At 43.1% G+C, this 24,128-nt stretch overlaps 1 protein-coding gene across 5 annotated transcripts in view; it reads left to right on the forward strand.

Moving 5' to 3' along the window:
* Positions 1–11,782: 11,782 nt before the first annotated feature.
* The window catches only part of LOC125463048 (proton myo-inositol cotransporter-like), a 111,113-nt gene continuing 98,767 nt past the window's right edge, over positions 11,783–24,128 (forward strand). For 3 of the 5 annotated variants that reach the window (XR_007249741.2, XR_007249742.2, XM_048553693.2), the window contains exon 1: positions 11,785–12,568. Coding sequence is in view for 3 of the 5 variants with exons in the window: in XM_048553693.2 (XP_048409650.1) it covers positions 11,977–12,568 (592 nt within the window). In the remaining 2 variants the exon portion in view is untranslated. Of the gene's footprint in view, positions 12,569–24,128 lie in introns of all 5 variants that reach the window. The other 2 variants (XM_048553691.2, XM_048553694.2) reach the window with 2 other exon arrangements.

Below are 24,128 nucleotides of genomic sequence, written 5' to 3' on the forward strand. Positions count from 1 at the left end.
GAGAATCCTTTCATACAGTGCAGCTGGTTGCAATGAGAAACCAGAAATAGGTACAACTAGATATTTTTAGCTTTAATACAACATTTATTTGTAATAAATCTTAACATGAACACCTCACAGTGTGCACCTTTTAACAGTTACTTGCAGCTTCCAGCATGAAACTTTTTCATGACTTGCAGGTAATTTGAGGTACCACTGTACTGATAGGCAGGAGGGGTATATCGTGAATGAAAGGATGAACAGTCAAACTTGGGTGGGTTGAGTCAAATCAAATCAGCTTCTGAAAGGGAAATGAGAGGGGGAAAAAAAGATAGAAAGATGAAAAAAAACAGAAAAGGAAACATACAGAAATTAGACTCAACACTTGACATCTTTCCCATCCTGCCTTAGTGAAAAGAATGGTAACTGCATTAACAATAAGCTTTTTTTTAAAAAAAGGTGCTAACACTCATGAGTCCTATTTCTAAAGCATGTTTTTAATGGGCAATTAACATACAATCCAACATATCTTAAAAATAAATGGGGAAATTAAAAAAGGAGAGATTTCATTGGTCTGAGTAAACCTAGAGCACCTAGTAGCTTAAAACGGGGTATCAATGAGGCATTGTGGACCATCAGCTGCAGCAGATTTGTGCCACTCATACGTGGCATACCCCTCCACATCCCAATCTGAACCAAGGTCACCCTAGCTTTTGCACAAATGCCATATTTGATTAACAGTGCTATACCTCCCCTTTTACTAAGCTTCCTATTTTCTCAATGTTCAAGACCCCAATCCTTGTCATTCGACAGGCATGCCCCTAAAATTGCCATCAGATTACTTAATTCAATGTGAACCACCAATTTTTTTTCTGATGAAAGGTCTAGGCCTGAAACGTCAGCTTTTGTGCTCCTAAGATGCTGCCTGGCCTGCTGTGTTCATCCAGCTGCACACTTTTTTGTTTAAGATAACAAAGTGTGAAGCTGGATGAACACAGCAGGCCAAGCAGCATCTCAGGAGCACAAAAGCTGACATTTCGGGCCTAGACCCTTCATCAGAGAGGGGGATGGGGAGAGGGCTCTGGAATAAATAGGGAGAGAGGCGGAGGTGGACCGAAGATGGAGAGAAAAGAAGATAGGTGGAGAGGAGAGTATAGGTGAGGAGGTAGGGAGGGGATAGGTCAGTCCAGGGAAGACAGACAGGTCAAGGAGGCGGGATGAGGTAGTTGGTAGGAAATGGAGGTGCGGCTTGAGGTGGGAGGAAGGGATGGGTGAGAGGAAGAACAGGTTAGGGAAGCAGAGACAGGCTGGGCTGGTTTTGGGATGCAGTGGGGGGAGGGGAAGAACTGGGCTGGTTTTGGGTTGCATGGGGGAAAAGGAGATTCTGAAGCTTGTGAAGTCCACATTGATACCATTGGGCTGCAGGGTTCCCAAGCAGAATATGAGTTGCTTTTCTTGCAACCTTCGGGTGGCATCATTGTGGCACTGCAGGAGACCCATGATGGACATGTCATCTGAGGAATGGGAGGGGGAGTTAAAATGGTTTGCGACTGGGAGGTGCAGTTGTTTGTTGCGAACCGAGCGGAGGTGTTCTGCAAAGTGGTCCCCAAGCCTCTGCTTGGTTTCCCCAATGTAGAGGAAGCCACACTGGGTACAATGGATACAATATACCACATTGGCAGATGTGCAGGTGAACCTTAATATGGAAGGTCATCTTGGGGCCTGGGATGGGGGTGAGGGAGAAGGTGTGGGGGAAAGTGTAGCACTTTCTGCGGTTTCAGGGGAAGGTGCCGGGTATGCCCCTACATTGGGGAAACCAAGCAGAGGCTTAGGGACCATTATTAAAACTACAACCTTTCTACTTACTTGGTTATATGGTTCAAAATAACACTGGCTGTAACATGGTTCAAATGTACAGTCCCCATTGATACAGCCCATAATTTCCTTTACATGAACATGACAGTAGTGGACCAAGGTAGACAAAGTTGGAAACCACACAAGGACAGGTTACAGTCCAACAGGTTTATTTGAAACCACAAGCTTTCGGGGCACTGCTCCTTTTTCAGGTGACGTGGTCTTCACCTGATAAAGGTGCAGGACTCAAAGCTTGAGATTTCAAGTAAACCTGTTGGACCATTACCCAGTATCGTCTGACTTCCGACAATTTCCTTAGCATTCGCGCAAATGGCCTACAAACCTGAATCCAGTTCCTCCCCAATCTTTGAGTCACATGTTACCATTGGAACCTGCCTCTTCCCTTGCAGCTCTGAGCATATATCCTGAACCCTGGCACCAGGCAGGCAATACAGCCATCTGAACTCACTCTTTGCTGCACAAAATAGTGTCATTTCCTCTCTAACTATCAGCTACTAATTCAGCACTCCTTGTTGCTTTAAGGCAGTGCCTGCATACCTATGTGTAGGCAGATAAAGAACATTAATTCATAGAAGTATAGAAATCAATGGGATGTTATCCCAATAACATCTCATTCCCTCCTTTTATCATTTCATGATAACCTCTATCGGGGCCGAGAAGGGAGCTGCCAGCCTGTCAAACACAAATCTGCAGCAAGGGTTCAGGCATGCCATAAATGTACAGCAGACAGCTATGATAACTACTAAAATAACTAACCCAGATAGCAGGTATAAGCCCCAAGAACCACCCATAAGCCATCCTAATAAACCCTCCCAGGGTCGGGCTCCCTCTCTGTACTGTTCCAACTGCTCCTGTATGTCTTGAATAGCCTGGGTAATGTTATAGAACTCGTTGGTGACATGGGTAATGCACTTGTCCCCTATAACAGTGCATACTCCTCCCTGCTGAGCCAGTTGATATTCCACTGCATACCGGGTTTGCTGAGCACAGAGCTGAAGTTCGGCTAATTCTTGGCTGACTGCCTCCAGTGCCATCATTGTGCTGTTTCCCAGGGCGGTGAGTCCACATACAAGGTAATTTCGATTTTTTTGCAGCCACCACCCCTGGGGAGCCTCCCAAGCTGACAGTTCCCAGGAAGCCGTATTCTCAAGGAAGAGCCGAAGGCAATCGGGTTCTGCCATGCAGAGCAAAACTCCCAGCTCAGGAAACATGTGACAATTCATCGTTGAGTTTGTGCTTGTTGGGGACAAGGGACCGTGATGGGCCCAATGGTGCCAACAGCAAACAGCACCGGCAGACTTGGACTGGCAGTTGTGAAGGTCCCATTGAGGAGGAAAACAAATCTCTTTTTAGCCTGGTAGCAGGTAACAGAGTCATGTATTTCTTGATAGTTATGCCAGGAGGACTGGCTCTTATATGGATGGAAGTTTGTGGAGTTAAATGGAAATGACCCGTAGTCCGTTTTTTTTTACATTGGTGCTATTGCAATCCCCACAAGTCCACTGTATGCCCGGGGTCACAGTTATTAGATTCTAAGCAGGGGCAGTTCAACAGTCCTCCTCAAGTGCTGCAATTTCTCTTTGCACACCGATGGTGCCAGGAAACATTATGGGGGTGATTAGTGACTAGAGCATGCACACAACTCGTCCCAGTTCCATTAAAGCAAAACGGATAGCCGTTGGGATTTGTACAGTTAGCCCCTTTCTTCCCATGCCTAGGTCTAGTGTCCACAAACAGAGGGGCCATTAACTACTACCAATTCCACACACTTACACTGCACACCTCTCGTCCACGTTCCACTCTCCCCTCGGCAAGGCTTACCAGAATACTCTACTTCATAAAGCTCACTAGGGTTCCAGGCAAGTGTTGCCACAAATAACGCTGCTACAGACTGTGCTAGCGGGTAACATGCTGTCTGATTCCCGTGCAGCTGGATGTGTGTTCTATAAAACAGATCGTCCTGCTGGCCATGCATGGGCAGAATAACACTCAGTCCAATGGTTAATTGCAAGCTGCTGAGGAAATCCATCATTTACAGTCACTTAGGTGGATCCAGTGATTCTGTCCTTTAACATGAAGAGCTGTCAGAGTCTGAAGAAGCACTTGATACGGTCCTTTCCACCTTCGTCCAAGCTTGGGGCAATCCCAGTCCCGGACAAGTACAAAATCTTCCATCTGCGGCCACCACGACTGATCCTGAATCCTGAGGTCTTGGTCCAGTGTCTGCGGAGGCGGTCTGAAGGTGCACTTCACCTGCGAATGGAGAAACTTTAAAGATGATGTTAGTTGCTGGAAGTACCTTTGCATTTCCTCTCCCATCACATTTAGGTCAATTTGGGTGGGTGGGCTGGTATTGGCATCCCATGGTGTTCTGTTGGGTGGGCCATTGACTATTTCCGCTGCTGAGAGCCCAGTAGGAGAGTGGGGTGTTATTCGCATGTGATACACGGCTAGTGGCAAAACCTTTAACTAATTAAGGCCAGTGTACAATGTCAACTTGGTCAATTTAGTTTTAAGTGTTCCATTAGCTCTTTCCACTATCCCTGCTGACCGGGGGTAGTAGGCACAGTGGAATTGTTGTTGGATGTGTAACGTATCGCACAGTTCCTTATTAATTTTCCCTACAAAGTGAGGGCCGTTGTCTGAACTAATTTGTCGCGGCACTCCAAACCTTGGTATTATTTCAGTTAATAATAGTTTTACTACTATTGAGGTTTTGTTGTTTGTCACTGGGAAAGCCTCTATCCCCCTACTGTATACATCTACAATGACAAGACAATATTTGTAACAGTTTACGCGTGGCAATTCAATAAAATCTAGCTGAATGCATTTAAACAGTCCACCTGGCAAGGGTGATTTTCCTGGTGAGCATTTCACCCCCTGACCCACATTGTTTTGCTGGCATGTGAGACATGATGCTACACGAGACTGGGCTGCCTCAGTCAGTCTGGGGTGCCACCAGGTATGGAGCATAATACCACTCATTCCCTCCTTGCCAAGGTGGGTGTCAGAATGCAGACAGTCAACAAGCATTGGTAACAAAGTATCAGGTATACACACTCAGCCGATCGGGGTAACCCAAAGGCCTGAGGATGCAGAATACAAACATCCATGCGCATTCCAAATATTCTTTTCAGAAGCAGGGGCGTCCCCCTGTAAGTGCCGAACAGTGACTATATCTGGCATGCCCGTCTTGACTGAAGGCGTGCGTTTTACCGCCTGCTTGTTCATAGAGGGTGTAATAAAAATTTGGTCTACAGCAGCCTGGTTAGCAGCCAGATCAGCCCGAGAGTTGCCCTGAGTAACTATAGAATCAACAGAGGCATGAGCAGCGCATTTGATAATAGCCAATTGTTTAGGGAGGAGGATTGCCTGGAGAAGGTTTTTAACAGACAGGGAATCCTGGATGGGTGTACCTGAGCACGTTAAAAATCCACACTGGGTCTGGAGAAGCGAGTGGCGTTATAGGCAACCGGTCATTATAATTCAAGTTTAAAGGGCCTACTGTAAACCTGTCAGTTTCAGTATGACGTATATGTGTGTGTAAGTGATGTAGCAGACTGCGACAGTTATGTCCTTGGTATCTGAAGAATGGCAGCACATACACAAGGGGAAGAAGCAGGAATGTGGGGTTGAAACCACATTGAGATCAGCCATGATCTTAGTGAATGGCAGAGCACATTTGCAAGGCTGAACAGCCTACTCCTGCTCTAAGTCCTATGTTCACTGTTGAGGAATAGCAGGGCGGGGAGGGGCGTGTCAGTGAAGGCCTGCAACACAATCACTGCCATAACAGAGCTGTACGGTACAAAGGAAAGTAATCAAATTAACAGCTGACAAATCAGATAAACACAGTACAAATGCTACAGCACGTGGTGGGGGGGTTCAAGATTGGCTGGCTTTAATCACATGGCTTCATTGTAGCCCTGGTGTATGCAGAAGCAGCAGATGAGAGTAGGATGACTGTCCACGTACAGGCAGTAAACAGTGAACACTGGGATGGGGCAGGGGATTGGGTTCAGAATACGAGCATTCTCGCCCTCACCTTGTGGACTTAAGGGGAGCACCAAGGAACGTAGACTGACCCATGGCAGCTATGACGCTAGTGGTAGTGAGGCAGATCCACACATGGGGTAGGACAGCTTCAATACCCACTCCACATGATGATTGCTATCAGTTAGGAGGAAGGGCAACAGGGTTAGTACACAGGAGGAATCTCTGCTCTGTGTCATGTCTCATTTGCACAGTGTCACAATATCCCATTTGCCAAATTGAACTAGGGAGGCAGTATGGGCACTAACATTGCAATGGTGTCCTGAACTTAGAGTGGCAGGAGGGGAAAGAAAACTCAAGTTTATTTTAAAAAATTACCATGTTTTAGAGATGTGTGTGTAAATCACCATCAGTCAACAACTAGTCAATAATTATAGTGTAAATTGACCAAATTATACATGCTAAAAAAAATAACCAAATTTACCACACACAAAAATCAGAAATCCTTGGGAAAAAAAGAGAATTAATGTTTCAGGTCCAGCGACCGCTCCTCAAAACGGGAATGACTGAATGGATGATGGGCCCTAGGACCCAGCGGAGCCACAGCTGTGGGAGAAATCGCAAGTTTCGAGAGGTATCAATTACCTGGATAAGGGGTTTGTGACCCGCCAAGGCTGTGGGAGAAACCGCAACAGGCAGTTTCAAGAGGTATCAATTACCTGGATAAGTGTTGGTGAATTTCAAAACTTTGGTGCATGCCATTGATGGAAAGGCGCTCTCCTGCCTTAAAGCAGGGAGCGGGGGAGGGGAAGGGTGTGTGTAGAATTTTACAGTGCTGGATATCTCGAATGATTTCTGGTCTATCCCGGTTCGGCAGGACCAGTACAAATTCACATTTACTTTCAAAGGACAACAGTACACGTTGAGTTGTCTGCCATAGGGTTTCCATAATAGCCCCAGCATTTTCCACCAGTGTTTGGCAGACTGTCTAAAAGATTTCAGTGAGCCACACAGGCTTGTACAGTACGTGGACGACATCCTGTGGTTCACAGACAATAGTGAGGAACATGGCCCCCTACTTAGTGGGTTGTTACGACTCCCGTGCAAGATCGGGTTGAAGGTAAACTCTAAGAAGGCACAGATAGGGTTGAGGGAGGTCAAGTTCCTGGGACTGACCCTGAGGGCTGGAGAGCGCAGCATAGATGCAGCACAGGCTAAAGAGGGCTTGGGAGGTGGCTTGGTACATCTGAATAGTGCCCAGGATGTAATCTATAAAATCTTCTGAGTTAGTCTTTCGATCGGGGCCCTTGACATAATTAAACACATCTCTTGTGGCTTCCAAGGGGTATAGACCTGCATTGTATTTTGACCCACTCGTGTTGGGTTTGGGTGAGGGGCCACGTGATTAGGAAATTGTCGGTGACTTTTCTTATGGGGGTCCTTCTTTAGGGTATGGCTATTAGAGGGTCTCTTCCAAACTCTGTCCTCACATTCACTATCCTCTGCCTGTGAGTCGGGTCTATCATATACTTGGATAATAAAATGTGAGGCTGGATGAACACAGCAGGCCAAGCAGCATCTCAGGAGCACAAAAGCTGACGTTTCGGGCCTAGACCCTTCATCAGAGGATGGTGTGTGAGAACGAGGGGGATCCTCTTGGGGCAGTCGTGGCGGGGGCGGGGTGTGAGGGATGTGTTGCGGGAAATACGGGAGACGTGGTCAAGGGCGTTCTCGATCACTGTGGGGGGAAAGTTGCGGTCCTTGAAGAACTTGGACATCTGGGATGTGCAGGAGTGGACCTCTCAGAATGACATTAACCCTTTCCAGTGCCTCTTCTGCTTTAGTACATAGATCTATATCCCACCTTCCTGGACCTCTCAGTCTCCATCTCAGGCAACCAGCGAGTTACTGATGTCCATTTCAAGCCCACCGACTCCCACAGCTACCTAGAATACACCTCCTCCCACCCACCCTCCTGCAAAAATTCCATCCCCTATTCCCAATTCCTCCGCCTCCGCCGCATCTGCTTCCACGATAAGACATTCCACTCCCGCACATCCCAGATGTCCAAGTTCTTCAAGGACCGCAACTTTGTTGCATTGCAGTTCAGCCTTCAGCTCTCAAACTGAGCTAAAGCTGCTCAAACTTCAAACCTTTACTGCAGATGTGCTTTACCTTGGGCAACATTGTCTGAACTGCCACTCTTTTATTTATTTAATTTTATTATCCACTTTTGGTGCCTTTTATTTATTTCATTGATTTTAACCGATTTGTATATTATGTTGGTATTTCATGAAAAAGACCTTAGCTTCTTTACAGAGATGCATCAAACAGCAAGCTCCTTCATTTGTGGTAGAGGAAAAACTAATTCCACTTATCTCCAGTTAATTTCAACTATTATCTTTAAATCTATTGTTATAACACCTCGCCTCAAAGCAAAAAAAAGCTCTTCCATCTCCATGCTCCCTTCAACGGTCTCATGAATGGTTGATTTGGACCGTTGACACCGTTTCTATCTTCAGATCCTGCTTGTTTCCAACATTTTGTTTTATATTTCAGATATCCAACAGCTGGAGTACTTTGCTTTTGTACTCAAAAATGTTGGCATCTCCCTAATCCCTTTCTAAGGGGTTGATTGATGAAGCTGAAGATGGCTGTATGTGCAAGAACAGCTCTTGTGATAGTGATACCTTTGAGCTAAGAGTCCCATATCCAAATCCTATCTACTCAGCAGTGTGTAATAACATTGGTGTATAGGTTGATTATATTATATCTACAATTCCCAATTACTTAGCTGGACAAACAATTCCAAGACGTTTGAGAGACAGGACATTTGTTACTTCAGGCCTCTTACGGTGCAGTCATTGTGTGTGTGCCTTGAACCAGGAAATCAGTTCCAGCTGCTCCAGGGTGTGCTATAACATCTTCAGAACAGGTTGCTATAGAAGTATTGAAAGCAATCTTCACTCTTGTGGAAAATCCTGGTGCTCCGGGAAGCTTCAGCTGAAGTTGAGCCAGATGTAGTCCAGCAGATAAAAGGTGAAGGTGATCAAATACTGGGTGACGTGAACATAAAGATGGGAGACAGCCCAGGTTGAGCAATGCAGTAGCAGCAGCATAGCAAGTATTGAATGAACAGGTGAGATTACTTCAGGGTCTCTATGGAAAGAGGTTGAGTTTTAAGGAGCATGGGTTATTGGAAATACAAGGAAATGGTTAGGAGGCATAGCTATGAAGAGACCATGGTAGTACTAGGTTGTCAAAAAAGGTCCTGTGGTTAGTACATTGTACCCTGCTTCCGAAGTATTTTTCCCATGCTTTTTGCTAAGACTAAAACTAGTTATCCAGTTCATAAAACAAACACTATCTACATTTTTGTTTAATCTGTTCAAAAATCTTATTGTTTAACGTGGAGTACTGTTCTCTACTCAGTTATGAATCTAGTGCCTATTTTTGCCGATTCACAACTACAATGAATTTTTTTTGTTTGGAGATTTTTTTTAAACAATAGCATACCAGGAAAGCCACCTACAGTCCAGTAAGACACTGGAACTTTACCTGGAAAGCAGAGTCATTTCGTTTTCAAATGAGAATCTTAAAATCTGGGGAAAATAGACTGTTAATAGAAGAATATTCAAATTTGGTTGTAATGTATGAATCCAGTTGGGCCTAAACTTTGACAGGTGAAATTTGAAACATTTCTTTCCTGTAGTGGTTTACAAATTAATAAATCATTTCTAGTTGAACATTTTCATTACAAATCAGGGTTTGACTACTGGACCTTTTTTTGTTTTTAGGCTAAGCTTTTAATCTAGCATACTCCACTACGTTGCAAGATCAAGGCTGCAAATGTTGCTGCTTCAGCTGAGACCACCAAAGTAGGGAAGAGACCATTCCACTGTTATTTAATAATCATTCCTTTAACTAATATTTCATTTTGTCACATTAATACAAGTAAGGAAAGGAAGACAATCATTTAAAATGTAAGCTTAACATTACAATTACAATAGTCTGTGTCAAGCTCTTTGATTGTGTTAAGCCTTAGAGCAAAGTTGTAAAGCACGGATAGTTTGTTTTCAAATTAAGAACCGGAAGAAATAAAACAATGGTGCAATCTTTGCAATTGTTGGTTTGATGTGCCTCTGTGTGGGGCTATAATTTCTCACATGAACTGTTCAATGCTCACTTTCAGAAATGGCTCAAAAAAAACTTCTCAAAAACTTGAAATATACTTTCTCATCATACTTTCAGTTCAAAGATTCTTCACAGTGTAACCATATATCAACTTCATGACAACATTCAAAATTAATGTAAATACATCAAAAAACTGTTCATGTTCATCGTATATCACATTTTAATAAAATGTCATTCGTTAATGCAGAAACTGGGAACTAAAATAAAACGCATACTGACTAATTTCTAGATAGACAAACTTCTTTGTTGGTTCCACCAACAAAAAAAAATTTTCCCGAGTGGAGTATCTATTTTCAGACTGTGTCTACTTTCAGCTCAACAAAAAAAGTTCAATCCGATAGTTCTCCACTTGACTTAAACCATAAAATGTGACTATTACATATATACAAAAAAGAAAACGTCATAGATATTAGCTGTTAGCAGCCATCAACTGAGTGCTAATGTCAACTACAGGATAACAAAGTGTGGAGCTGGATGAACACAGCAGGCCAAGCAGCATCTCAGGAGCACAAAAGCTGACGTTTCAACCCTAGACCCTTCAGCATCCTCTGATGAAGGGTCTAGGCCCGAAACATCAGCTTTTGTGCTCCTGAGATGCTGCTTGGCCTGCTGTGTTCATCCAGATCCACACTTTGTTATCTTGGATTCTCCAGCATCTGCAGTTCCCATTATCGCTAATGTCAACTAGGTCGGGCAGCACGGTGGCTCAGTGGTTAGCACCGCAGCCTCACAGCACAGGGAGCCGGGTTCGATTCCAGCCTTGGGCGACTGTCTGTGTTGAGTTTGCACATTCTCCCTGTGTCTGTGTGGGTTTCCTCCAGGTGCTCCGGTTTCCTCCCATAGTCCAAAGATGCGTGGGCTGGTTGGTGGCCATGCTAAATTGCCTGTAGTGCTCAGGGGTGAGTGGGTTGCAGGGGAATGGTTCTGGGTAGGATGCTCCAAAGGGCAGTGTGGACTTGTTGGGTCGAAGGGCCTGTTCCCACACTGTAGGGAATCTAATCTAATCTAATCTACTGATGTACGCATTATCGATTAGACTTTCCCATTTTGTTGCGACACACAACCTAGGAGAACCTTCAAGGATACATGGCATTCAGTAACATTAAATCAAAGTGTAGCTAAGCAGCCACATTTACGAACTCTTAACAGAATATCACTCAGGAACTTAAATATCACAAATTATCTATTCAATTGTTAATCACTTTATTGAAAGCAAAATTGGGAAACTGAGGGAGGCCGAAATACATTTCAAAAACTAAATCGTATGTTATTGAAAAATGACATTGGAGTCAAAGTAGCATCAATTTTTTCTCATAGCTGAGGTCATTATTGAACTGTAACTACGATTTAACACCAGTTAAACAAAAAAGGTTAATCTTATCTGGATAAGTTTCGCACTTTCAATTGTCTTTTGCAGCGAGAGCCGTGCGTCGAAATTAAAATTTCAGCTCGAAACACGGTATTTGTCTACTGACTACATCTGCCAAAAGACCTGGCAGTGGAGGGGGTAGAAGAGGATTGCCCGACAGCAAGTTCTAGGTGACAACCGCACATAGAAAGGTAACGTCCGTCAAGGTAGAACATCCCAGCGACAGCTAAACTTGCAGCCGCTTTCGAATAAAAAATCGGTTGTTGTTGTTGCCGTCGCCGCCGCCGCTTCCCGCCTCTAACAGGGTAGGCTGCATACGAGCTACACGTGACGGAGGCGCGTCTGGATCACTGCCTGAATCTCATTGCCCTTCCCCCATCTTCTCTTTCCCTCCCCCCTCAAACACACAATCAATCCGAGTGCAGCCGCTGGGAGAGCAGCATTGATCGCGCGTTGTTTAGGTACGGTCTGAGAAAGCTCGAGCGCTCTTCCCCACCTCCCCCCCACGTCACGCGGCGGGGGTCGAGAACCTTCCAGCAGGTGAGGAGCCGATTCTTGGGCTCCTTATGTCCCGCAAAGACAGTGACGCCGAGTACAGTCTGAGGGACCTGAGCGGGAAGCGGTGGATCAGGCCGGACGGGCGACGGGAGACGCTCGGCGAGCGGACTCTAATCAAACCCGTCGGTAGCGGTAACAACAACAATAACAACCACCGCCGCCAGCTCTCACGGTTAACGGGCATGGCAACCGGTGCCGAAGGAAATCTGATCGCTCACAGGCACTTCCAAGGAGGAGGAGGAGGAGGTGGCGGCGGCAGCAGCAGGAATAACAACCCCCGCTTCGTCTACGTCTTGGCTACGTTCGCGGCCCTAGGCGGCTTCCTGTTCGGCTACGACACCGGCGTCGTGTCGGGCGCCCTGCTGCTACTCAAGAAGGAGTTCGCCCTCAACGAGCTTTGGCAGGAGCTGGTAGTATCGGCCACGGTGGGAGCAGCAGCCATTTCGGCGCTGGCTGGAGGCCTCCTCAACGGCTATTGGGGCCGAAAACCCTGTATCCTACTGGCCAGCCTCCTCTTCACGTTAGGGGCGGTGGTGATGACGGCTGGGAGCGACCGTAATGCCCTGTTGGCCGGACGCGTCGTAGTGGGATTAGGCATCGGTAAGTTCTGGAGTGGAATACGGTGGGTCGCCCAGAAAAATAGGGGATGGTGGAGAATCGCGTGTGTGGGAGAAACCGTTGTGAACGGAGGTGACGGGTCTCCTAAAAAAAACTGACCGATAAGGTGCCGCGGAGATCGTCCACCACCCCTCACCAGTGAGGAATTCTGTGTCTTCCCGGTAACATAAGTTCGAGATGGTGGGACCGGGTTCACTCATTCCTCCGACCCAGTCGCTGGGTGGGGTCAGCCTCGCAGTGTCACCGCGTTGTCGCGCTTCTTTTGAAACTCGAACTGCTCGGCCGACTGTATATAAAAATGCAAAAGAACCCCAGTTTAAATTTAAGCCGAAAATACTGTGGATACTGTAAATCAGGAACAAAAGCACAGTTGCTGGAAAAGCTCAGCAGGTCTGGCCCCGTCTATGAAGGAGAAAACGGAGTTAACGTTTGTTTGGGATGCGGTGATCCTCAGCACAGTTCAAAGGGGTCACTGGACCCGAAACGTTAACTCTGCTTTGTCCTTGCCAGATGCAGATGAGGAAGAGCTTGAATTCGCAACAGAGCTATCCACGGAAACCGTGTCAGTATTCAGGACGTTTTCATTGAGGCTAGCAGAGAATCTGGCGGATCTCGGCTGAGAAACATGATGGTGATGATACGTGAGCGAACCGTGGAAGAAGCTGTAATGATCAGAGTAGATATACAGGCACGGTTGGAGTCCATTATTATTTTTTGATAATTGTTTGTTTCTACATATTTTAGAATCCCTAAAATATTTGAATAAATTATCCTTCTTGTACAACCTTAACTGTTAGCTAACTACAAAGGCTTGAGAATTCGTTTTACTTCTACGTCTAGCCATTGTCGTTCAGCTGAGTGGGCACCGAATTGCCTGATTCAGTTCGTACTATCTAGTCATGTTAGTAATCCAACTCTCTCCTGTAAACCACCTCATTCATCCTTACTGTCAACTTTTAAAATGCTCAATTGCGAGAAATTTTAGGTCATTAAATGAGCAGCTGTAAGCCATGTACTGTGATGGAATGTCTCTCCTGCTGTAAGTTTTTTAAGTAGCAAAATTATCTTGATAGAAGATATCCACAAGCAAATTATAGTAGAAACAACTATAAGTTTATAAATATCAGCACCCACTATATGAATACAGAGCAGGTCAGAGGGTAGGAAGATTGCAGCAAGTACCTCACCTTCTGACTACCCAAAGCCGTTCAACTCACTTATCTAGGTGTTTGCCTTACGGTTGTTTTGGCTATTTTCCAATGGTAAACCCCCAAAGATCCCTAAAAGTCTCTTACTTTTCTAAATAGTGTTTTGATTCAGCTTCTAGGCACCTATTCCAATGTTGCATAGTGTTTTATTTCCATATTTCCATTTATTTGTATGATGCTATTTGATGGCATCATCCAAAAATTACCATTACAAAAGTTCAGTACCCTTTCAACACGCAACTCTATTTTGCCAGTACTTTTCAGACAGTGGAAGCGGTAAGAATTGTCAAACTGCTTCTCTGACATTTTGTTACTGGCTGAGCAGAACTTCATTTGTATTAAGTGTTGTGGATGAATCCCTAATACGAACTAACACCAAACTGCTCATCAGGAACTCCAGCTTGTCAACACATGCTGAAGGAACCAGAACATTGGCGTGGTTAGAAGAGAATACAGTGCTTTGCTTCCCTGTCTTCAGATGTGGGAGCTTCTAAGTAAATGATGAGGAGACAAATGTCGTTGTCTTTCAACCCCACCTGAAATTTTGTTTTATCATCACCAGTCTTCTCCCTTGAAGCTAGGGCTGAACTAGACAATTTGCCATCTTGGTATTACAAATAAATCAGAGATAAACTTCTAACCAAATATTCATGTCATTGTTGTGATTGCCTGCCTCTGCCCCAGTCTTAATTTAGTTCCCTGCTGGAGCTCATGTTTGTACCTTTTATTTCTAGACTTGATTATAGTAAAACACTACAGGCTTTCTACGCTTTTGAAACTTGAGGTCTTGGAACTTTCACCCATTATTTTAACTTTAGCTAAGTCCTGTTCACCTGTTGCTTATTCTTCATGTTTTCAGATCTCATAAGGTTTTACTTCCTAGCCTGTCCTCCCTTGCTTTGTAATCCTCACCACCTCTACAACTATCTAAGATATATGATGTTCAATTTTGGTGTTGAGCACATTTTGCCAAACCTGTCAGAGCTGCTTTTACGGCAGTTCCATGATTGCAACCTCCAAATCCTTATAGCACGTTAGCATTGGGTAAATGAAAATGCTATCACCTGCAGGTTCTTGATACGATCAAAATCTTGCCATTTCCTTTGTGCAACATCGTGGAGTATATTCACCTGAATTGCAGTAGTTAAAGAGTATAATTGATAACCCCTATTTCTCATATTGCACCATTAACTATATGCTTGCATTGTGTTGGCATTTTCCAGCATTCTTTTGCAGGAACTGTTTTCTGCATCTGTCACAGTAGATGATCAATTGTAAGAAAAATTGGACAACCATGTGTAGGTCAATGAAGATAAAGTAGGATATTGGATTGACTGCCACACAAAAGTAGCATTGACTTGACAGGTTGAATGGCCTCCTTCTTTGTAATAACTTTATAAATTAAATGTCCTCTTCATTTATTTAACTAAGAGTATAAATGCAGTTTTGTGACTATTACTGTAGTATGGCATCCCTCTTCGTCTGCAGACTTGGTGTTGTTGATAATACATTTTTCTCTGCCATCTTGTATCAGTCAAATGTAACTATTCTTATTTGATTCTATTTTCCATCTAGTTTTAGCCCGACCATTTCCAGTAATTTCTTTTACTGCCCAAACAAATGCTGTCTTCAGCCGCTTCCCTTTCTGATCGACATTTTATCGCTTGGTGATTTTACTTGAAGATGAGAGATCTGTTTCCAAATATTAGGTAACCAGCAGCCAAGATGTAATCATCACCTCCAATTTCATCACCATATCACTCTTTCTAAAAAAAAAACGATCATTTTGAGCAGATACTGGTTTGGATACAGTTTAGGTACATCCCAGCAAAAAGAGAATGTAGGGGAGCTGGGATTCTTTGGATGATGAGATAGAGAGTATGATACCACCAAAAAAGGTGTATGGTACACACAGCTAAATTCATCAAGCATGGATTAGGTCAAATTGCATGAGCTAACAGGAAATGAAGCACTACTGTCCAAGAATAACAATTAATAAAGTTGAAGTGGAAGTGAACGTACAAATCAACCCAAAAATATTCTGATAAGTAATGGCGTGTAAACAGTACACAGCTTGCAAGAGATTTAAGGCCCTGTTATGGGAAATGAAAGTGTATGTTGACGGGTGCAGCTATAATACATGACGAGTTCTTGAGTTGATCCCGACTAAGGAAATAGACACTTATGAAATATCAGTAGAAGTGGAGATAGGAATAGTAGGTGGAGTGGGGAAAAAATAGACTAGCTCTAGTGGGTGGGGAGGAATTAACAGATATGTTGAACATTGAGGATAGCTAGCATGTGATTCGTAACAGTTTTACAATCCCTATGAAACCACTAAATTTGCTGGGACATAACTGGAAAGAGTGCACTGATAATCAAGCCTCGTTTTTCTAGAAGCTATCTAAAATGTGTAAATATTAAGTTAAGCCACCAATGTGGGTAATTCACCTGACTGAGTAACAGCTATTCTGGACAGAAGGAATTCGCATCTGGTTTTGTATTTAACAGGAAAATAATTAATTGTAAACATTGCAGAGAAAGAAGTACATATCTTCTACTACATGACTTAAACAATACTCCTTTAAATATCAATTACACAGGCACTCAATCATAAATAAGATAGTATCTGTGTCAAACCATACATCTTTTGATTGTTTGTGGAGGGAAAAAAAAGACGGTAAACCAAATTTTTGATTGAAAAATCTTGATTGTGGTTCTTCTGATTTTAGTAATGGTGACATGGTGTTGTCTGTAAAGCAATGTTGTCCGTCACCTTGATAGATAAGGCGATCCTAGTTCTTTTGTTCTTTTGTATTATATATTTTTTATGGTTCTTAGTTTTTCTGCCTTTCGCACTGTCAAAAAAAGAACTTTTATTGTCTTTGGTTCACTATGGTTCTGCTAAAGTTCCTGCTTGAGTCTGGAACAAGGCAAATTTGTTTCCTATTGATACAAGTATTGAATACAAAAGTTTTAAAAAATTGCTGAACTTTTGTAAGGCTTTGGTTAGGCCACAATTGCAGTGTTACACAGTTCTGGTTTCCACACTTGAAATGACTTGAAAGCTACTTCAAAGGATTGTTACTGGATGGGGAAGAACGATCCACTGGTTTCTTTTCATCCCATTTCTGATGGGTCTCAGCTTTTTTAAAATTTTTTGGCTTTATCATATAGCTATCACACTTCAATTAGATTCACTACCACATTTAAAATGTAGGTCAACTAATTAGGTGCTCAGCCCTTAAAATTATTGAACTCAATATTTAAGTCCAGAAGGCTTAGGGTTCCCAATTGGAAAATGAGGTGTTGTTCATCGAGCTTGTGCTGAGCTTCACTGGAGCACTGCTGCAAACTTGTTAGAGGTGTTGGCCAGGGAATTGGTGGTGTGTTGAAATGGCAGTGTCATTTTTGCGGACGGAATGTAGGTGTTCTGCGTAGCAGTCAGCCAATCTGCACTTTGCCTCTGCAATGTAGAGACCACATTGTGAGCAGCAGACTAGATGGAAGTACAGGCAAACCTGTAAGGTGTGTCTGAAGCCCTGGATCGTGAGGTGACAGGGTAATGATGTCTAGCCTATCCCCACAAATGGAAACCGCTGTTGAAGGGAAGGGAGAAGTCAGATGGAGCAGGTGAAGATGAGAGTGGAGCGGATATTGGAAGCAAAATGGATCAACTTTTCCGACACCTGGTTGTTTACTTCCTCATTATCTAAAGCCCCAGACAAACCTTCCAGGTAGTCCCGAAATTTACCTATCCTTCACTCGGTCTAGTCTACTGTATTCACTGCTCACTGTGTGGTCTCCTCTACATTAGGGAGTCAAAGCACAAATGGATTGACTTCTTTGCAGAGCACCTACGTTCAGTCCACAAAAATGACTCTTTCAACAGACGACCTGGCCAATATCTTGGTCTCTGGCTTGCTGTAGTGCTGAAACAAAGCTCAGTGCAAGCTGGAAGATCAACTCATTTTCAGCTTGGGAACCCTGCAGCCTTCCAGACACAATATTGAGTTAAGTAATTTTAGGGCCTAAGGACCTTGGCCCATGTCCTTACCCCAAATCCCACAACACCAGGCCTTGGCATTCACATAGGCTGCTGCCTCAACAAACTATTGTTCACTACTCATGATCCCCATCAATCCCAGGGTGACTTTTACCCATTCCTTTGCTCAACTGCATTTCTCTCTGGGCTCCATTTCCACATATTGTTCACTCCTTTCCAACCCACCTCACCCCTCCTCCAGTTCTACCAAGCTTTTCCTGCCTACAATCAGTTCTGAAGAAGGCTCACTGGATCCAAAGCATTAATTCTACTTTCTGTCCTCAGACCTAAATTTTTCCAGCAACTTCTGTTTGTCTTTCTGATTTCCACCAGCCACAGTTAGTTCTTTTTCCCGTCCTGAGATTTAGTTGCTCCGTTTCCAGAAGAGTGGTGAAATGTGCAGATAACCTTGATTTTTTTTTTATTTTTTTGGTGAACAGATTTTTCCAAGTTGGTTTTTCACCACTATTGTTTCTTGGGTTAAGAGGCAAAGGTTTCAGTATCTTTGCTATTTTGATTCCTCTCTGCTTTGTGTACCAAACCGCTGTTGATATAACTTTCATTTACATTTCAGGTATCTGTCATTATTTTTCCAAGCTGAACAGTTGTGAACAACCTTTTATGTCCACGTTTAAACTATCAGACAAGAGAGATTAAATCTAGAGATGCAGATATCTTGACATCTTGTAGAATTTGTGCTTCTCAATTTAAAACTAATTCTGTTCTTGCTTTTATATATCCTGTGTTGTTTGAGCTTGACTAATTATAGTAACCATTTTAAGTCAGCAATGTCCAGAGTAAAGTGCAGTCCCTGGAAGTGTCTAGTATTAAAATCAAATGATGTAAGTTGAATGCTGATTGTCCATTTTCACTACAAACATAGCATGACATCGAAGAGATTTTTCTCTGGAATTGTAAGGGGAGGGTGAAGGCAAAGCTTTTAAGCAAGGCTGAAACTCCCTGTGGGTGTTCGAAGCACAGATTAGTAATTGCAATTTCCTATCAAATAGCTATTTGAGAATGCTTGGCAGATAAATGAGTATAGATTGGGTCTGACTGTGTTGCTGTACACAGCTGACAAACTTAATGAGCTGATTGCCACCACCTGTGATATTGATAATAAAATGTGAGGCTGGATGAACACAGCAGGCCAAGCAGCATCTCAGGAGCACAAAAGCTGACGTTTCGGGCCTAGACCCTTCATCAGAGAGGGGGATGGGGGGAGGGAACTGGAATAAATAGGGAGAGAGGGGGAGGCGGACCGAAGATGGAGAGTAAAGAAGATAGGTGGAGAGGGTGTAGGTGGGGAGGTAGGGAGGGGATAGGTCAGTCCAGGGAAGACGGACAGGTCAAGGAGGTGGGATGAGGTTAGTAGGTAGCTGGGGGTGCGGCTTGGGGTGGGAGGAAGGGATGGGTGAGCTGTGTTCATCCAGCCTCACATTTTATTATCTTGGAATGCTGTGTTCATCCAGCCTCACATTTTATTATCTTGGAATCTCACCCATCCCTTCCTCCCACCCCAAGCCGCACCCCCAGCTACCTACTAACCTCATCCCACCTCCTTGACCTGTCCGTCTTCCCTGGACTGACCTATCCCCTCCCTACCTCCCCACCTACACCCTCTCCACCTATCTTCTTTACTCTCCATCTTCGGTCCGCCTCCCCCTCTCTCCCTATTTATTCCAGTTCCCTCCCCCCATCCCCCTCTCTGATGAAGGGTCTAGGCCCGAAACGTCAGCTTTTGTGCTCCTGAGATGCTGCTTGGCCTGCTGTGTTCATCCAGCCTCACATTTTATTATCTTGGAATCTCCAGCATCTGCAGTTCCCATTATCTGTGATATTGATAGTTGTATTTCTTGTCTGATATTCACTCTTAAATGAGCCGATTTTTAAAAAATTAACTAGTGGGAAGGCCAACGTTCATGCTGTAGGTTGTTACATGGCATAAATTCTGCCTTGTTTGATCATTGAGAAAAAGTAGCCTATTTTCAATGTTGTTTGTCTCACTGGCAGTTAATTTGTTTCTCTGCCATTCTATCTCTCAACAGTTTCTAGTTAAACAGTGCAGTCTTCAAGATGATGTAACACAAACCATACTGAATGAATGATTATTTGTTGTAGAAGATTTGCAATCACCAATTTAATATCACTTTTACAACAGATGATATCTTTTTAAGTGCTCTTTGCATCTAATGCAATTATCTACAAACAGAAACAGCGTACACTACTTTATACTTCATTCATTACAATCACAATAACTCACCCTAACAATCACAAAGTTGCTGGAAAAACTCAGCAGGTCTGGCAGCATCTGTGAAGGAGAAAACAGAGTTACTGTTTTGGGTTTTGTGATCCTTCCTCAGAACTAACATTGCCTGCTTGACAGTACAATAGGAAAAAAAACCCACAATCTTGATACACAATTTAAAAATTAGTTTGCCAAATTAAATGAACTAAATTAAAAAGATTAAAATGAACTAAATTTAAAAAGTATCTTCAATCCAAACTCTTAAATCTATCAACACAGAAAAACACAAAATATGTGCATCTAAAATGCTACAACATGGATTGTCTATTGCTCCCTCTGTAGATTCTGTGCTAAACCCAACAACATGTGGGAGATGAGAGAGGACAACTCCCCACCAACTTTCAACAACTTCTAACAAGTTAAGTTCAAGTCAGAGCAAAGAGACGTCCTTGTTTTTTCTCCCCCGCCCCTCCCCAATGGTGCACAAATGACAGAGAAACAAATTAACTGCCAGTAAGACAGACAACATTGGGGGGGAAAAAAAGTAGCCTATTTTCAATTATCAAAAGAGACAGAATTTATGCCATGTAACAATCCACAGCATGAACATTGGCCAGATGTTGCTTTGAACAAAGAACAGTCACTATCAGCTCACCTCCTGGAGTTCTCTGCTTTGGTATGTGTTCAAACCAATGTTGTGAGGAGATTTGAAACTCTCTGCTCCTGGCAGAATTTTAACAGAGCATTGGTGAGCATGTTACTGCAGTGTAAGTTCTGTATCATCACTTTGCTGACGCTCATGTGTAGACCCATAAAATGATAATTAATGGGTTGGACTTTTCCTGCACTTTTTTTTAGGGGAGGACATATCTGGACAAATTTCCACATTACAGCAACAACTCCTGGTGTTTACCTAGCAATATACTAGTACTGGACAACAAGTCCTGAATACTTCTGGGAATTCATAATCCTTTTAAAAAAATTATATGAAGGAAGTGGGAAGGATTTGAACACCACCTGTGTTGAACTGGATTTACTAGTTTTGTGCATGCCTGCTCAAATTATTTTCTGGGTTTCTGTGACAGTTGAACAAAGGGCCATTAGGAAGTTTATCTTATTGTTCATCTCTTAAAAATATATTTACTGTACAGTTGTATAGTCTGTGTGCTTATATTAAGATAATATTGTTTAACTATGCATTGTAATTTGGTTGATACCACTTGTTTGTTTACAACACAAGCCATTTTTAAAGCTTATTGAAGAAACCTGTTTTAAAAATCTCCTGTTAGAAGTAACAGTAATCAAAAGAAACAAATGGACCGCTTCACTGATTTTAAATGAAAAATTCACACTTTAGACACATCTCATGGTGCAGTGGGACTTGATGACCAATGCATTTCTCCCAATACTGTGTGAACACTACTGGCATATTGACAGAGCCCATAGGATTTGCTTTGTATACGTTTTAATCAAGAGCTCAAGAGGAAGCAGAAGATTTTAAATCAATAAGCAAATATTACAGAACTAAAAACAAGAACACTATTTACCCTTACCATGAGGATCCAAGTTTCCAGTTAATATATTACAAACCATTGTACATAATATATGTTTAAGTCATCTTTAATGCACTTTCTTCAGTGATTTAAATGTAACACCTTGGCTCTAAATATTGCTTCTAAAGCAAGTGTCACTGGAGCCTTTGATTTCCTTGGTAACCTGAGAGGGGACCGCAAGGATGTCTGCATCACTCATTCCATGACAGGAGCTGATGGCTGGTGGACATAATCGTTCCTCGATCTGGTCTATCTACGTGAACCTGGCCGCTGCAACAGAAGTGCTGCAGCAAGCAATGCATATTGACAGACCCAAGGGCTGTGCAATGAGTCAATGTTGCTCATTTGGATGAGTGGATCTGTGAATTGGAACCGCAGAATGTTGATGGTATCTTGTCAGCTGTTACATCATTATAGCAACTACGAGGGGAGTACTGTTGTTTTTCAGTCACAAAACTTCGACTGGTTGTTTTGATAACCAGGAGACCCTAACTTGTAAGATAAAATGTTCCTAAGCTGGAAGCTCCATCATAGAACTCTGAAAGAAAGTAGGTATGCAGGAAAATGAAGTGTGAATTCTGCAAAAATACTTATGACCTAAAGGAACAGATGGTCAGTGGGGGGAGAAAGGTGCTAGAAATCCAAAACTCAGGACTGTTTGCATATTTGTGGATTCCCCAACACAATCTACAGCCCAAGGATCTTATCCAAAACCTGAGAATGGCTTAGGAGGACCGGGGCAGTTTGTTCTCATTAGAAGGATCATGTCAAGGAGGAGTTCAAGTTGTGATGTTGTGAATGCCCTCAACATTTGGGCCACTATGTCTGTGGAACCCAAAACTTTGTTTGAAAAACAATAAAACTGTAGGTATGTATGGAATCCCTAATAAAATATTAAAACTGGTGGAGGTGGACTCTTGACTTGAATATTCAATTTCATTTGAAAGATGGTAAACATGTCGGAGGATCTCAAATGTCATAAATCTGTCCATTGTCAAGAAAGGACGTAAGACCAATTGCTGTAACTATAGAGGGATGGTCAGAATCTTCCTCAGTTGACTTCTCCCCATAGCTAAAGAGTGCCTGCTGGACTCTTGAGTGCAGATTCTGGATTTGGATATGTATTTGTCTTTCTGTGAAGGTACCAAATTGAGATAATGCTACTGTCTAAACACTGCACTTTTGACTTCACAAAGCCTTTGACTGTTGTCAACCATGAAGGATTAGTTATGAAGATTATGGTCCTCCTCAAATTTGATTGCCAGCAGCAATTCATTGCAATCTTGAACCTATTGCATGATTGTATGCAAGTCACACCGGCCTGTTCCTTGCTGTACACTTTCATTTGTTCATTTCACACTCCATGTGAATTGACCCAAATGTCACGCAAAACTGTTATTACACTCTGCCTGCTCTATCTCTGCTTCTTTAAAGGATGAACAGGAAAATGCCCTGGGTGAAAATTGACACACATTGAACAAAGATGCAGGGTGTGCTTGGGTGTTGGTGTAATCAGGCCAAGATTGCTTGCCCGAAACGTCAGCTTTTGTGCTCCTGAGATGCTGCTTGGCCTGCTGTGTTCATCCAGCCTCTCATTTTATTATATTGCTTGTTTTTGTTTTTCGTCATGTGTACTGAAATAAAATGAAAAGCTTTGTCTACAGGCAGTGCAGGCATATCACAGCAAACAACGGATGTACATATCAAAAGACTTGGAGGCATGCAAGCTACATTATTAGAGACTAGGGTTCATTCAACAGTCTGACAATGGCTAGAAAGAAGCTGTTCCTGAACCTGCTCGTGTGTTTGGGCTTTTGTAGCTTCTGTCTGATGGAAGAGGTTGTAGGAGGTCATTACCAGAGTGTTATGGGTTCTTGATGTTGGCACCTTACCTTTTGGCAACAAGCCATGTAAATAGAGTCCGTGGTTTTGAGGTTAGCTTCTGTGATATCTGTGCTGTGCGCACCACCTTCTGTAGTTTTGTTTTTACAGTCCTGGGCAAAACAGTTGCTGTACCAGGCTGTTATGCACCCGGACAGTGTGCTTTCAATAGTGCATATGTAGAAGTTGGTGAGGGACCTTTGTGGACATGCCAGCCAAACTTCAACCCAATCGTACATTCACAAAGGTACACAAAATAAGCATTTGGTTAAATATTCAAAAGAGAAAGCTCTCACCAGCTTGCTCCTGCTGTACAACACCTTTTTCTCCCTCGGAAAGAAATCTATAAAAGATCTACTTCTCATCCATTGAGAGCCTCTACTCAGTGACAGCAGTCGTGGACAATGAAATTCAACACCACTTGGCAATCTGGAGAGAAAAAGTTTTTTTTTGTGAAGATTTAAAATTTGGCAAGAAGCTAGTAGTCGACAGGCTCCAGCACTATGCAGTACAGACATTGGACAGCAATCCCTAGAGAGATCTCTTTAATGCTTTTGAAAATTCTGCAAATCCTCTAGCAGGCTATGCCAATATTAGTGTCCTAACT

Source organism: Stegostoma tigrinum, chromosome 25, assembly GCF_030684315.1.
Source record: "Stegostoma tigrinum isolate sSteTig4 chromosome 25, sSteTig4.hap1, whole genome shotgun sequence".
In the NCBI taxonomy this organism is placed as follows: domain Eukaryota; kingdom Metazoa; phylum Chordata; class Chondrichthyes; order Orectolobiformes; family Stegostomatidae; genus Stegostoma; species Stegostoma tigrinum.